The 16,182-nt window shown below is 39.7% G+C and overlaps 2 protein-coding genes across 2 annotated transcripts in view; one reads left to right on the top strand and one right to left on the bottom strand.

The window, feature by feature from the left end:
• LOC144199670 (uncharacterized) overlaps positions 1–16,182 on the top strand; it is a 107,289-nt gene that overhangs the window by 59,133 nt on the left and 31,974 nt on the right. The gene's annotated exons all lie outside the window — the stretch shown is intronic.
• On the bottom strand, positions 4,605–14,026 carry LOC144199716 (transcriptional repressor scratch 1-like). The gene is made up of 2 exons (XM_077721535.1): positions 13,420–14,026; positions 4,605–6,504 (listed from the first exon to the last, which is right to left on the bottom strand). The coding sequence occupies exons 1-2, from the start codon at positions 13,532–13,534 to the stop codon at positions 5,777–5,779; spliced, it is 843 nt and encodes a 280-aa protein (XP_077577661.1). The 5' UTR covers positions 13,535–14,026; the 3' UTR covers positions 4,605–5,776.

Here is a 16,182-nt window from a genome sequence, read left to right as displayed (position 1 = left end):
AACTCTTCATAAAGTAACTGTTTAATGAGATACCTGTGGAGCTGTTAAAGGATACAGGTGTCCTCAGTATTGTTGCTTAACCGTTACTTGTTGGATTTTATTCGGCACCCTTGGCACTTCCTTGGTCCTTCCTGGCCACATACACGCACACACTCACACACAGAAGTGCAGTGTTAATTTGACTTGCCAGGAAGGAAATGGTGCGCGATTCGCTTGACTTGGTCCCTGGACAGGAATCTAAAGACAGTCTGGAGAGTGCAAGGCAATCAAGCGATAAAGCTTATTATCTGAGGGGAGCTATATTCTAAGACTTATTATCTAGCAGGAGTTAAATGGCTTGCAGGTCCTCAAAGACCCAATGGCCTGGTTCAACTTGGCAACAGAAGAAGAGAGGTTGGAGGCAGAAGGGTAAAGGAAAAGGTGATGATGAGGAGGAGGAGGAAGATAATGGAGGGGGTTATAGAGGGATCAAAAAAAGTGTGTGGTGGGGGTGCTGAAGGTGATTCATAGGTGTGCAGCGTCACTGCTGTGAAACCAATTTTCTAGTTGAAGTCGCGGGATGTACTGGACTTGATAAAGCTGCAAAGTGCTGTTCCATTGTGTATTTTAGTAGCATCTCTGCCCCTTTTAGATAGTGGTGATTGTTTTTAGCGTCAGAGGCTACACGTGTTGACGGCAGCAACAGCAGTTTGTTTTTTGTTTTCCAAGAGGAAAAAAATGGCACATTGGATCATTCTGTCCCAAAATAGAAAGGCCTGTAGTCGCTTTGAGGTCAGGCTTTAGTAAATAACAAATATAATGAAAAACCATGAGAAGCAACAAAGCAGAGAGCAACTAGATTTCATTTCATGCAACAAGCAACATTGTGCGCTAGAGCCAAAAACAAAGTTTTTTTCCCTATTGTTAAAATCAAATATTGTCCATGCTGTATATTTTTTTTAACATCTGAATGAGACAGTAACTTGGATAGTCTCCAGTAACCCAGAAAATGATAAGCAGCACTGAGAATGATGGATTATAGATGGATGGAGTTAAAACGACAACAACAAATATTTTGCATCCCAATATAAACAATATTAACATTGGATAAAAAATGTAGTCTGCATGATCCAAAAAACCTATGTGCACATATGTGGAAATCATGTCTCAATTGGGAATATTCTTTCCTTATAATTTTATGAGTCAATAAATTGTGAATACAAAAAAAAACATGATAACATAATAATAAGTAGAAATGCACTGGTTATGGCAACATGATTTTTTTTCATATTTACCAATAACCTGCCATTGGCAGTGATAGGCACTTTATTATATTGAATATATATTTTAGTGCCATTGACAGTGCTAGATGTCCAATCTATTTTGCCTGGAAGAGGCCATGAATGATCATGGCCAGCCACTTTGAGTTAAAATGGATTGGACATTTAAGCACCTTCAATGACAGCCAAAGAGGTAAATGAGTACCCGATAAAGGGATAATCAAAAGCACCTCGGCAGATTGCAGCTCAGCACTGCAGTTCCTCAATTACTGAGAAACACAGTCTCAGAATCTACTAAATATCACTCCGTTTCAAGTATTTTCCCATTTTAGAGGATGAATGGACGAAGGTCAAGGATTCAACTGAGCTAACCAAATGGGAAATAGACTTGAAAGTGAAAGGGGACTCTACGTCACTCTGGCTACCCACTGCTAAATGTCCACATATTGATTTAGGAAACTGCAGTGTTTGTTTAAGCAAAGAAAAGCAGCCCATTACTGGCGAGCAGCTTGCAGCCGTTAGAGTGCTAATGAGCCCACTATGCCCCCTCACTTTATCTCTGTATCTCTTTAAACATACAGTATAATATTGGCCTGGCTAATATTATATAGATGTGTCCAGAAAGAAGGCTCTTCTATGAAAACGTAGGATGGAATTTAAAGAGGAATTCATTTAAATATACTTATGTGGTTTGAAAGTGATCATTTCCCATCGTTTTTTTTCTTCACCACGAAAGGAAAACTAAGACAACAAAGCAGCTTTGTTGGTTAAGATAGTTCTTTATTATGAAGTGCCACAAAATGCTTTGTGTTCATTGTGCTTACATTGTCTAAATACTGGCTCAAGAGACCCAGGAGACCCTCCCTCTGCACCAGAGAGCCCAGAATCTCCTGAGATAAAGTGTGTCAGATATCACTGTACAGCGGTAAAAACGCCTCAGTCCTTTTACAAACCCTTGTCCAATAAGTGATTAGTTCGGTCAACGCAGCCCCCTTCAGCTCAGAAATACAAAAAAGAAAAAAAAGAAGAGAGGTTAAGCTAGTACAAGTTTTCAATTCTTCTCTACCTGAATTCTAGTTAGTTTCATTGTGCTACTTTCTTTCAAGGTGGACATGATTAGAATGGAAGTGCTTAGAGAGCAAACAATTCGGAGCTAACATGGAGACACTCAATTTTGAGTAATACCTTCATAGTGATCAAAGACTGCAGGTCAGAGGATTGTAACAGGAATTCAGGGATTTGTTAGTAAATATCTTTTGGAGCTTTGAAGATAATTGCATTGAAAAGGTGACTCGCCCAAGATCTTGGGCTTTATTTCCATGGAGGGTGTTTGTGTCCTGGCATACTGAGATTTTCATGCATTCGTGTTTGGGGAAATTTGTAGAGAGAGCGTTCAGGTGTTTGTCAAGATTCAACAATTGCAAGTCATGTTTGATTTATTGGCCCATGTTCAAGACGTATCAGATTTTTTTTTCATGCGGTGTGAACAGTCTAATTCTGAATATTTCAAAACTGACTTCGGGTCATAAAATCGGATCTATATCAGATTTTTTTGCAGTTTGAACTCGATCCATACACGCTAGACCTATGTAGCCTCAACAGGTAAACAATGTCACCACTGTATGACAAAACAAATAACACGTCCAAATTAGATTCAGAAAATGTTGGCTGTGCGAGCACAGAACATTGCTACAAAATCGTGACGACGGAGTAACCCTTAAGGTACCCCATTTATTCCATAAAATCTGTCACACTTGACACATTGCTACAATGTCTATGTTTCGTGTCACAGATTTATCTAAGAGCCACATTTTGTTTGCAATATTTTTGCGCACACATACCAAAAAAATATCGGAAATGTTTTGAAACTAGAGATAGGTAAGATACTAATCTAAGCAATACAACTCCTGTGTAAATAAATATTGGCCAAGGTAGTTTACATAATTTTGATGAATTGGTTTGGGGAACAGGCAAGCGAGATCTGAGCCCAAATAATGTGACAATGGATGTCAGTCGTCAATGGATGACATGCATTAAACCCTCTCGCCTGGGCATTGATAAATACCTACAACCTGAACAGGAAGAAATTAATTAGTTTTGTGCTTTTGTAAAATCTCAACTGTAATCACTGTTTTGTGTTTATTCTTGTAATGATTATATGACCAGGGAATGGAGAGAAAGATTTTTTAAAGGATTATTATTATCGAAATCAAACAAGTCCGATTGTGTTGGCATGCTTGGAGGTTGGCGTTCTAGTTAATTGTATTCTTATTATAATGACACCATCTTTACCTAATACACTAATTTCCTATTGGTTGTTCAGCTCCTATTTAATATTGCACCAATTTCACACTTAGCAAATACTGAAACCTTATCTTTGTTGCTTTTGTCATTTTTTTTCTTTTATCTTTTGCTTTGCTTTTACTTCACCCTGTTTTTTTTCTAAAATAAATTCCTGGTTAAAAATACTTTTGCTTTTGAGGCTCATTTTTCAAAGGGTGCAAGATTAGATCGAGTGCGGCAATGTAGCGGCTTCATACAAAACTGCTGCCTTCACAACCTTTTCAGAAGTGTTTGTCTCCATTCAAGAGCTGTTAGTTTATATCTAAGATCATGGTAAAAATAGGGCATAAGTGCACATTCAGTGCAAATTCTCCTTTTATCCCTATGACCCTAAAATAATATGTAGTGAAAGGCAAACGACTAATTGAATAATCTCCTTAAACTCGGGATCTTCATCTCAAAGTGTGATTAAATAAAGGTTACATACGCTGGGGGAAATAGTGGAATTATCCCAAGTCCTTTGTAAGAGAATCACTTGTTCATATTAAACCTATTATTTTCCATTTTTAAAAGCTTGAGTGGGGTGTGGAGTTTAATCAGACTGTGCAGATGTTCTCTCCGGGTCGCTCCGAGTCTGTGTGTGTGTGTGTGTGTGTGTGTGTGTATCTCGCAAGGTTACATAACACCAATCGTCATTACTGAGCACAAATGTTTTTGTGCAGTTGTGTGTGTCCTCAAAGTGTCTCCAGGGAAGCTCCAGGAATCTACAGCGGATGTTTTTGGGCTTAGAGAGCTGGGTTCAGCCGCACTGCTATCAGCTATAGGAATCATCACTGGCACCATTTATTGTTCTGGGCCCTCCCATATATGACTTGTGGGTTAATCCTATTGGTTGGCTCAATAGGAATGAATGGGTCCTGCTGCAGAACAAGCAGGACTAATGTATAAGTGGGGGTTGTAAATGTGAAGGTGCCAGCCATAAGTGCACGATTTTTCCGTGGTCTAAGAATGCGCACGTTATGTGTGGTTGAATAATGCATTGCATTTAAAGTCGATTTCGGCTTGTTTTTTTTTTTGTTTTTTTTTTCAAGAGAGGTTCTCAACACATTTATTTATCCCAGAGTGCAGTAACAACAGCTGATCCCAGCTCCTGTACCCCAGAATCCTACATTAGTTCTACTCACTAAGAGGCAGGCAGTGCATAACAAGAGGAAAGATTTTTTGTTTCTTTTGTTTCGCTAACACTACATTGGCATGTTCCCTGATGTCTGCAATATTTGTCTTTTTTATGACTATAGGTGAAGTAAAACATACCTGATTTTTAAAACTGCTATACAGTAGTAGGTAATACTTCGTAAGTTCATCATAAAATACCATGCATTAGTGTGATTATTGCTCTGAAAAATGTCCTACAGAAGCTCCAAGAGAAAAATATTGCCCTTGTCATTTGAATTTGGCGTTAAAACAAACCAAAAGAAAAGAAGAAAAAAGCTTTGTATGATGTCGGCATAGATATTTTTTGCATGCAAAAATGTCAAGTAATAATAAAAATAAGCTTAAACAACATAATTTAAAAAAATATAAAAACCAAAAGTGACATATGCTTTGGCCTGTAGTGGTAGAAAAGGGGGGTTAATAAAATAAAGTGCAAACATTGAAACATATAATATACAAATAATAAATAATCAAATAAATACATTTCTACCTCAGTAGTGAAGAGAATATGGTCACTTGGTGCAGAAGAACATTGTTATCATTATTATCATCATCATTGTTATTACTATCATTATTACTATTATTCCTCCAAAAGTAAAAGGAAAAAACTCTTTCTATGCATTGTAGTGCAGAGCAGCAGCTGTTAGCTTGCTGTTTGTACCATCATCCACGTATAAGTTTGTACCAGTACTGTGTATCTCGGCGCTGGACAGAAGCCATGTTTGAAATATTATCGTCTCTATCCAGAACAGGAAGAAGAAGAAGTGAACAGTTTGTTTTGTCGGGATGTGCATGCGTAAAATAGTTCAATCCTTCATCTTCAAAATTGTGCTATCGTCATCACCATTAATTGGTTGCGGGACAAAGCCAAGTGCAGAATGTGAGCATGGAAGAAAAAGCGGGTTCAGAACCAAAAAGAATTGATCATTTGGGTCAGTGGGTAAGAATAATGGCGATTTAGGTTTGTAATTTGTTCAGTTTTTTAGTTTTTTGTTTGTTTTTTGCAATCGGTTGGGGGGTCATGCATCCAATGGCCCGAGAGGGGAAAATGGGCCTTTGAAGCAGGCCGACTCGTAGTGCTTGTTCAGGTAACTCTTGAGCGCGAAGGTCTTGTTGCAGCGTTTGCACTTGAAGTGCTTGAAGGCCGAGTGCGTCTGCATGTGAGCGCGCAGGTTCGAACGGTCAGCGAAGGCTTTGCCGCAGTGAGCGCAGCCGAAGGGCTTCTCGCCCGTGTGCGAGCGCATGTGGCCCTGCAAGAGCCACGGTCGGCTAAACGCCTTGCCGCACACCTCACACTTGTGTTTGAGGTCGTGCGTGAGCAGGTGCATGGCCATGGCGGGCATGGACACGTACACCTTGCCGCAGGTGGGGCATTTTTTGGCCAGCTTGCTGTCCAGCGAGCGGTGCGTCTGTTTGTGTCGGCTCAAGTTGGACGACGTGGCGTAGGTCTTGCCGCACTCGTTGCACGTGTGCCTCTGGATGGTGCGAGGGCTGCCCATGGTTTTCCTTCTCGAACGGCCGTCCGTGATGTAAAAGGCGTCCACCGAGTAGCCGTCGCTGACCGCGGCGTCGCCGTTGATGTAGCCGTCGGTGAGCTCCGATCCTGGGCTGTCTGGAGACTCTGAGTCCGGGGCGCCGTAGTCGCTGTGGATTCCGTCGTAGAGCGGGTCCGGTGAGGGTACCTTGATCCCGCCGTCGCTCTCGCCATCGTACACTGACGGGCTGATGTAGTCGCTAATGTAACCAGCTGTGAGTAGAGAAAAAAAACAATGCAGCTAAGACTTTGGACTTTGTTTTTCATTCAAAAACAGTTCTGTAAATGCATTTTATGTCAATGTGGACTTTTTGATATGATGGAAGGATTGCTTTACACAAAAATTCTCTAAGGGAAGGCCCTAGCTCTACTTTTGCTTCTTGCATTTCCAATGTCACTATTTCTAGTTACTAAAGAAGGCCAAACAGTGTAGAACAATGCATTTCAATACGTTTATTCATTCATTCATCTTCCCTTCTGCGAATCCTCATAAGGGCTGCGGGGCTTGCCAGAGCCTATCCAAGCTGACTTCAAACGGCATTTATGCAAAAAAAATAATTCACATATTTTAATAATTAAACTTGTTGCATTCTAAAGAACATGTAAAATTTGGGTTTAGGAATCCCATGTGTGGTTAATTTTGGGCCAAATATTGCTTTCATTTCTCTTGCAATGCTGATTTGACTCTCATTTAACCTTTTCAACAGCTGCCTCATTAGGACTTCGTTCACCAAAGTTGACATCACATGACTTTTAACCCTCTGCCACACACACACACACACACACACACACACACACACACACACACACACACACACACACACACACACACACACACACACATTTTTCATTAAACCATTTATGAGATTTACAACTGCAATTTGCATCTTACAGTAGCCTCCCCTGCCTAAAAGGACAGACTGAAATTTTTCCCTCATGCAAGAGTAGCTCAGTTCCATTTTCTCCTAACTTCTTTGTGTTTGTCGGGAACAAACAAACAAAATTCACGAATAAAGCTAAACCATTTCGGTATAAAACATATGAAATCTGCTTTTTTTTAGGATTTTCACGAACCAAAATGTGATCCCCAAATCAGGTCAATTTGACCCCTTAACATAACAAAAGATTTAACAGTGAAGCGAGCGAAAGGTTTGTTTCAATTACTTATACACGGTGTACAAAGCCTCCTCACACTTTGTGAAATTGCCCAGTGTTATTTATTTACGTTGTAACTCGCTGTTACAAATAAGGCGCTTTACTGGGGTAACAAAGTAACAGTTTGCCGCATGGCTCCGGGGTGTGCCCGAGAAGCTGGAGCTTCAGAGAGCATGACAAAAGATTGATACCGCATAAGTTACGCCCTGTGCCTTCTTCTATATCAAATGGGGAAATGTGGCACAAACCGACTAAAGCAGATAGGGACCTTGTCTTTTAATTGGTCTTGGTCTCAATAAAAGTCAGTAAACACTAACTTGTCAAGCAGATTTGTATTCTGGGAATCTTAAGGTGTACTGTACATCACAGTGTCCACTTTGTTGCTGCAGTCTTTTCTCTTACTTTCTCCAATCGAACTGATATTGATGTCTTGACTATGGCCAACAGTCACATGCCATATCCAAATGTTATTTGCTAGCATGCTTTTTTTTACGACTGATGTGTTAAATGCAACATGACTGTCTTACATACTTTACTGAAGTGGAGAAAGAGTGGATAAACTGGAGTGAAAAAAAGAAGCATTTGTTGGAATAAACCTTGCATTGTTAACTTTTGATATTGACTGTATGCTTTTAAACAGCAGATTGTTTTTCATGGACAGAGTCTGATAGATAAATGTGCTTCCATATCTGGAGTCCTTTAACTAGGAATTGTTCCTTTTATACATGTGTTTTGTTAGCTTGTCTGCCATGCTGGAAATATTGTCCAAAGGCGTAATAAGGTGTATCTATAAGAGATGTGTTCACTTTTTCACTCGTAGCTACTTTACATTGTTTTGACAGTCTTGTGCACTTGAGGGATATTGTAAGAGAAAAGCTGTCATTATAGTTAATAGACAACTTTCCACCCACCATCAGCTCAAGACTGATACGTAATTTAAATTCTTATGGAAGAGATGTTGGTAAATGTGGGCACTTTCACACACACAAAAATATTGTACTTTTTGACTTCTTTTTGGCCGGGCAGCCTAACCTTCACAATTCACAAGTTAGATGGTAAGATTATCTGGACTTCTCTGCATATAATTTCCACTCCAATTGTTACTGACAAACCACATTTTTTTTACAACTTTGTGAGTTTTTGAGCTTAATTTACATTCTCTTCTCTTTTCCCATATATCTGAAGAAGTGGCTGCTGTCGCAGACTTGATCTCGATGGCACTTTGTTCAGCTATTTTCTGTAAAGTGTTATTTGAAGACTGATATAAACAGAAAAACAAACGTTGGTAGCTGTATACACAGACTTTCTGAGTCAAAGGCAGACCTAACACCACAAATATTTCAAGTCAACTTTTAGAATTTGTTCTCTTTTCCAAAACAAGTACTGTACTTGTTTATGCATGCTTGGATTTTTAGAGATTTTGTTCACCCGTTCCCTCATTTGATTTCACTACCTGCCGTGACTGTTTATGAATTAGAAATTGACTTTGAATGACAGCACCTGTATGAGTTGCAGACATTTTTTCTCTGTGCTTCTTTGATTGGTTCATTCAGATTCAGTCTGTACTTTTTTTTAACCATAAAATCCATTTCAAACCATAGAGCAGGGACTTTCTATGTAGCTTGTACATGGCCAAAGTCAAGGCGACTTGCCAGGCTACCAGGAGATTTTTTTCACTCATCTGGTGTGTTAAAAGTGTAATGAGTAATTTGCAGTTGTGCTGCTTTTTTTCGGCAGAAACCTCATTTTTGAAGCGTCTGTAAGGGATCAGTTAGAACCCTTTGAAAACTGGTTTGGACATCCCTGCACAAGTATTATGTTGTGGGATGTGTGCAATATGGCAATACCTATGTGATTTGAAATGGCATGAAATGGCATGACTGGTGTAGCAACAGAGTCCAATTCAAAATCCAAAATGAATAAGTACATATCCATACAGTATAGCACACATAGATTCTAATAACACTCATCATATACTCTGACAAAACAAATAAATAAATAAAGACTTCAGGACACTGTCAGAACTTGGAGTATGAGCAACAACAACATTAAAGACAATAGGATCCTAAATATTCTCCATCTGGGTCTTTAAAGTTGCCTAGCCTAATATATTTTTTTTATAACTAAACACAGTCTTGTGGATTTAGGACACCAGCGTGGCATTGTACACTTATAAAATATCAATAAGATTTGTAGTAGACACTATGCAGTAAATTCAGTTGTACCTTGACTCACAAAATTAATGGTTCTAAGCCTTTTTTTGCAATTTGAAAATTTCGGAAGTAGAAGTGTACTTTATATGAAAATTCTTTCCACGGTCCTCTCACAACTACCAACAAGCCCCCTTAAAATTGATCAAAAATGAGAGAAATAGGGAAATTCATTTTTAATGTATCAAAATTAATAAGGCCTATGGAAATGTGCCCTGCACCGCTGAAATATCTCCCTCCACGGCCGTTATAGATGTAATAACCATGTTTGCCCGCCAGCTACTTTATAGTACATTTTAAAATTTGACAATATGTGCCACGTTGCATTTGCAGTTTTTTATCGCTTAAGAAGGGGAATTCAAAATAAAATATTAGATAAGGAAATGCATTTACTTTTTGGGGGATTTCGTAACTTGGATCTTTTTTTGTACCTCAAGTCATTTATTTGCATATAAAATACATTGTAACCTGAAACTTTTGTACCTAGAGGCATTCGTAAGTAGAGGTATGACAGTATACAGTGACCAGCCACAACATTGTGACAACATATGCAAGTTTTATGTAGTGTACATTTCCTATTGCTTAATTTTACTATGCCAGAATGACTATAAAATTGCCACGTTCACCTGTTTCCCAGTGATTATCCTGCTCAATAAACGCAACATGCTGGGGTGTCCAAAGAAAATATGGCTGAAACATGTAAAAACCCATGCAGGAAAGCCGCTCATAACCTATCAAGACAGGCAGGTTAAACACCATTATCAATACAACATAAATATCCATTCATCAATTGGGTCTATGTTGTGAGCAAACAAACAAATAGAAAATTAACTGCACAAGTCTACAACAACTGCAGGGCTGTTATGACCTTAATCATTTGAACCATGATGTTCAAAATAAAATCACTGATGTCATTTTTATGATTATTATGTGGACTCTGAATGAAATAGTCTTAGTTTTATGCAGCTACAATATTATTCAGCACAAAAGCTAACCTCTGCATGACTAGAATATATCTGCAGGGCAGCCCTCTTATCCGAGCAGTCCCATTACACACAAAACAACACAAGTGGGATATCAATTATTGCCAACTCTGCTTCATCCGAGCAGAAAGTTACTGCTATCGCACAGTGGCTCGGCGAGGCCAAATCCTGCACTGCAGTGAACGCCACGTGAACATTTTGAAGAGAGAGGGAGGGGAAGAACTATGTAGAAAAAGGTAGCGCAGGACTACAGGTCGCGTGTGAAGCTATACAGAGCTTCTTAGCCTCGACATGATGTATACGACTGACAGTTTTCTTTTTTTTTTCCCCCATCGCCGTCTCTTTGCTGACGCGCAAACACAAGTGAGGGTCAGGCGCGGGAGCCACACGCTGATGCAACTACGTGTCAGTGGCGCCCGGGTGGAGGGTGGGAGAGAATGCGTGGAGACGTCTGTTCAAGGGTGTATTGAAGTTCACAGCACACAACAATGAGTCACACTGCCACTGGAGGATGTACAGCAAGCGGGCTGACTGAAGACTACAAGTACTAAAAACCTTCTCTGCATTCAAGTGTGACTCGAACACACTCATCAATCACAAGTCAAACCTGTTGAGTCAGATAATCATTCTACGTGGAAAATCCAACAGGGGTTATTTAAAGAGAGTTTTATAGACTCATCGTGATTTACTAGAATCAGGCAAATGCGAGGCAAATGATTGATGTTTTAGAAGTTATGTTTACAGCCTTTTTTTCCATTATCCTCAGGTGTGGTGGTTGAATGGTTTTCGAACAAGAGCATAAGGTTGGAGTTTGTTTTTTTTTTTTTTACAGTTGCTAGTTAGGTGTACTTGTTGGACCTATAGTTGTAAGATCAAGGGTTCAATTCCCGTTCTGCCGCTTTCTGTGGGGAGTTTGCATGTTCTCCCTGGGCTTGTGTGGATTTATACTAGGCATACCAATTTCCTCCCACATCCCGAAAACTTGCAGTGTAGGCTGGTTGAGCACACGAAATTGCCCCGAGGTATGAGCGTGAGCGCCTATGCTTGTCTGTCTCCTTGTGTCCTGCAATTGGCTGGCCACAGTTTCAGGGTGTCCCTGCCTAGTGCCTGTAGTTAGCTGGGATAGGCTTCAGAACCCCCAGCGACCCTTGTGAAGATAAGCAGTACAGAAATTGAATGAATGAGTATATAGTTATCATGTCATATCTATGCACTGCTTCAACAATCAACAATATGTGAAGCTCCTATAATGCAAATGCACATTGGTACATTTTCTATGGTTTGCTTTTTCTGATAAAACTGTCAGCATCTAAAACCTTTCATTGACATTTCATAAGAGTAACATAGTATATTAACTACCACTCACGTGTGAAACTAATTCATCAAGGCGCCTTACAATAAAATCAGGCATAATTACATCTACAACCTAAGTCCAATCATGCAAAAGTGCTACTATTTTTGTTAACACAAACAATGTTTATGCCATGTGATTAAGATTTGACATGTCAAAATCTACTTTGAATCACTTCATTTTCTATACCATCTATCATGCCTTGCAAGTAATTGGAGCCAATCCCAACTGTCTCTGACCGAAAGGCTGATTGTATACTCTTGATGGCTCACCAGTCAGTCGCAAAGCTCACACAGTGTAGATGCCAAGTTCCGCAAATGCACCATTACACCGGCTCAACTACGTAAACCTTTATTTTTGTGGTATTTAGTATCACACAGTTCCCAATATCTGTGTTTTCAGACATTTCAGACATATGGGGGAGTCCCGTCATACCTAGATTATCATCAACAAAAGCCCTGTTGAGGTCAAATTGAATGCCAAAGGCAACTCGTAACAGGTGTTCAATACTGTAACTCCAATGTTATGATAATAGAAATAACACTTGCATAATGAAGTTGTGTAAATGACCTTAACATTGACTACTATTGTCTTTCAATTCTTCTTCTTTACGCTCCTTGAACCATTTGTTTCTTTCACAAGACGCTGGTCATTTTGGACTCATTGCAAGGCCAAGCGTGATACGCTGACGTCATGTATGACGGTGATTCAGAGCAAATTTAGCTACATCTTTTCTGGAAAAATCTGAACTGTGAAAAATGAAGGACATTTGACTTTGTAGCGTCCACTGCATCGCCAGTGCCTACTGATCTTTAAACAGATGGAACATTAGCAACACCACCTGAAGCTTGTTGAGTATCTTTTTGAATGAACTTGCACTTTAAATGACCCACAAAATCAAAAGTTTAAAGCAGACGGTGACGTTAATGACCAACTGAATCATATTCATGAACCATAATTAGTATTTTTAAGGAGGTGTGCATTTGGAAGGTGAGGTATTGACCAGGCAATTAAAAAACTAAAAAGGTGTCAGTTCTTCTGAGATTCTGACTAACAACCAGTTGAAAATAACTTTTAAACAGATTAGCTGTTAGAATGCAGTATTGAGTTTGTCATTGTTCTTATTATCATTATAATTTTATGTGGAAGAGATGTGACTGAATTATTTAAAAAATTGCACTCCAGTGGTTACATTCCATAGCAAGGGGTGCTCTATTTTTTTGACTATAGTCTTATGAGTCAGAAAAGAGGTGAAGCTTTGGTCAAATATTTCAAAAAATAAGAAAAATAAAGTAAAACAATGAGGATTTATATTTGCTAGTATAGTTTTATCACATTCCACCATGGACTCTGTTTGCAATGTACATTAGTGTCCCTCCTTTTTGTGGATTCGGAGCGAAAACACCTGTTAAAACTGAGCTCGACCTACCTTTGTCATGTAGCCGCAGGCTGAGTTCCGTCCTGGGCCGGTAGGCGCTCTCCAAATCCTCCCCGGTGGAGAAATCATCCAGTTTCACCTTTTTCACCAGGAAAGACCTCGGCATGGTGGTGCAACACACACACACACACACACACGTGCACTCAGACACACGAGTCCGCACACACGCAAAGCCAGCAGACCGGCGTGGCCAGCGTGACCACCAGAAGGAAGCTCGTCAAATAGTTGCCGAGGTCTCTAATTTTAGACTGACTGCTGTGTAGAAATTCCACTGCTGGCTCCTGGGGAGCAAGTTCAGCACCGGACAGTTCCCCTCGCTCGGCTTCCCGTGCAGTAGCACACGAGCGGAAGTGCACTTGCTGCGAACCTCACGTGTGGTATGGAATGAGACGGATTGGCGTTTGTCTCAAAAGAAGAGGAGAGGAGAAAGAGGGAGGGGGGGAAATGGATTTTGGAAGCCTTGCCGAGGAAATCTTTAGTCCCATACAGTCTCCGTGGAAGTAGTCCTCAAGCTGATTGCATCCATCTGCATCTTCTCTTCTCTTTCGGATGCTTCCCTCTCTCCTCTCTCCTCTCCCGCTTTGTGCGGCGAGCTGCTCCGTGCGTGTGTCGTCTGACGATCAGCTGACTGCATTTATAAGGCAGATGGGGCAGAGAGAGAGAGAGTAGAGAGAGAAAGGGAGTAGAGAGAGAGAGAGAAAGTGAGAGATGGTAGGGGGGTTGAGGAGTGCTTAATTTAATCCATCCCTCCTCTCCAGGGAGCAGTGACTGGCCCAGATGATTTATAGAACCTGTTAACACACCAAACCCTCATTTTTGTCTTTTCTCTGGCTTTCTTTCTTCACTCTCATTTCAAGAAATTCGCTATATTTGAAAGGGATGGGGACAATGATCTCCATTGTATTCCTCCCTAAGAGCTACTCACAATTACAATTCAGTTTTTTTTTTGTCAAAGTCATACATGGTGGCTTTTGTATTTTCAAGTTTTTATTCCATAACACTGGAAAGCAGAAAGTACAGTCAAGCTTTGCAGTTTCTGTGGCACTTGTTCTCATTAGGGGAGCAGGCTTTGCAAGCTGACTGTGGATGAGAGATTGAATATTAGAGATGTCACCATCATATAGTCCGGGTGACTGGATTTTGAGACCGAGACCCGATCTGATACCAAGCAAACTTGTTGAGGGGAGGGCAAACATCGACATCAAGCATTTAAAAAATTTAAAGTTAAATCTTATTTTTTTTAAACATTTTTTTGGGGGGGAAATCTCAGCAAAAGAGGCAAAAAGCTGAAATACAATGTCAAGATGAATAAGATTTGGAGAGTCAACAAGCTGGGAAGTTATACGTAGGATGTAAGTCACCTCAAATCAAGACTAGACACATTCTGATGTATAATACATTCAGCTCATAGGCAGTAATATATTGAGCAGCCAGTTAAGGGGTGTGTGAACTCTTTCTAGATGACGATGACTTTCCCGTTCATTGGTCGAATATTCCCTTCATGCTTATGTGGTTCCAATTGGTAAACTGCAAACAAAGAAAAACTTCTTGCTTGCAAAACTGAGTTTTCATGAGGTCCCGTGTGATATTATGCACTTCCAAATAATGGAGGAGTTTTCCTTTTTCGTTATTCAGTTAGTTAGGGATTTCGCTGAGTGTATATATTCCCAAATCAAAAATGCCATGGAATGAATTTAAAGGAATTCAATAACCCATTTAAATAAACTCCTCAGCTTTGCCTAAATTTTCTCAGCTGCTAGATTTTTCTTGCCCGTATCCCTAGTGACACGAATTATTCAAGCAAATAAGAGCAATCATGCTGAATGGTGTAATAATTATCATTATTGTGCATGAACGTGGCCCCTTAAGGCAAATTGACACGGACTAAATGAAGTATTTCACGGTGGCGAGCGGAGAAACTATGCGACCAATCCCGAATGCCAAACCTCTGTTCCTTTTGTCCTGTATGAAGGGCAACAACTAAAAACTTTCTTCTTTTATTCAGAATAAATTCCCCAAAAAAAGAAAACAACTAACCTCTCATTTCTTTCATCATATTCATATGTTAGTTAATGAGTATGTTTGAAGACATAGCCTTTTTTCATCATTATCTGTTGGGCATGTGTGTTTTGTGCATTTATGGCACAAAAAAATGCTTAACCATCAAAATAAAATCATGTTTTACATTATATATACCATTTAGCCAGCCACCTGTCCAAATGCTTACCTAAATGAATCTTGTTGTAGCTTCAATGCAGCTGCAGAAAGTTGGTAGTCATCTCTTAATACTTGGATTAATTTCATTTGTCTTTGATGTGGAGGAAAACCACTTAAAGATGAAGCATATGCAGTTATATAAATTTCTCTTGTCCCTCACCTCACTGAGTGTCATTATCCAATTTTCTATACCTTCCAGCTCTTTTACATGGGGAGATGCACTTTTATGAGATAGAACATGAATGAATGGATTCAGCATCAGCAACAAGTATAGAGGAAATGACTATAATGACGGACTAGGTGGAAGAGGGGAAATTATTATGATTTGGAAACAACAGATCCATTGTGATTCTATCTGTTTGTACCAGTTTAGAGGTAATTTACCTCCTCCTTTTTTGTTTTATACGCATAGTGAACCCATAAGGCCCACTGCACAACAAGTGATTGGGTCAAAATCACTCAATTGGACAAGTGCAACAAAATGGGTTGTTAACCCTCATACAAAAATGCACTGCCTGGTGTTTTTATTTGAAAACA

This window comes from Stigmatopora nigra, chromosome 7 (assembly GCF_051989575.1).
Source record: "Stigmatopora nigra isolate UIUO_SnigA chromosome 7, RoL_Snig_1.1, whole genome shotgun sequence".
Lineage (NCBI taxonomy): Eukaryota > Metazoa > Chordata > Actinopteri > Syngnathiformes > Syngnathidae > Stigmatopora > Stigmatopora nigra.
The sequence above is the reverse complement of the archived record's forward strand: the minus strand, read 5'-3'. Positions and strand labels throughout refer to the sequence as shown.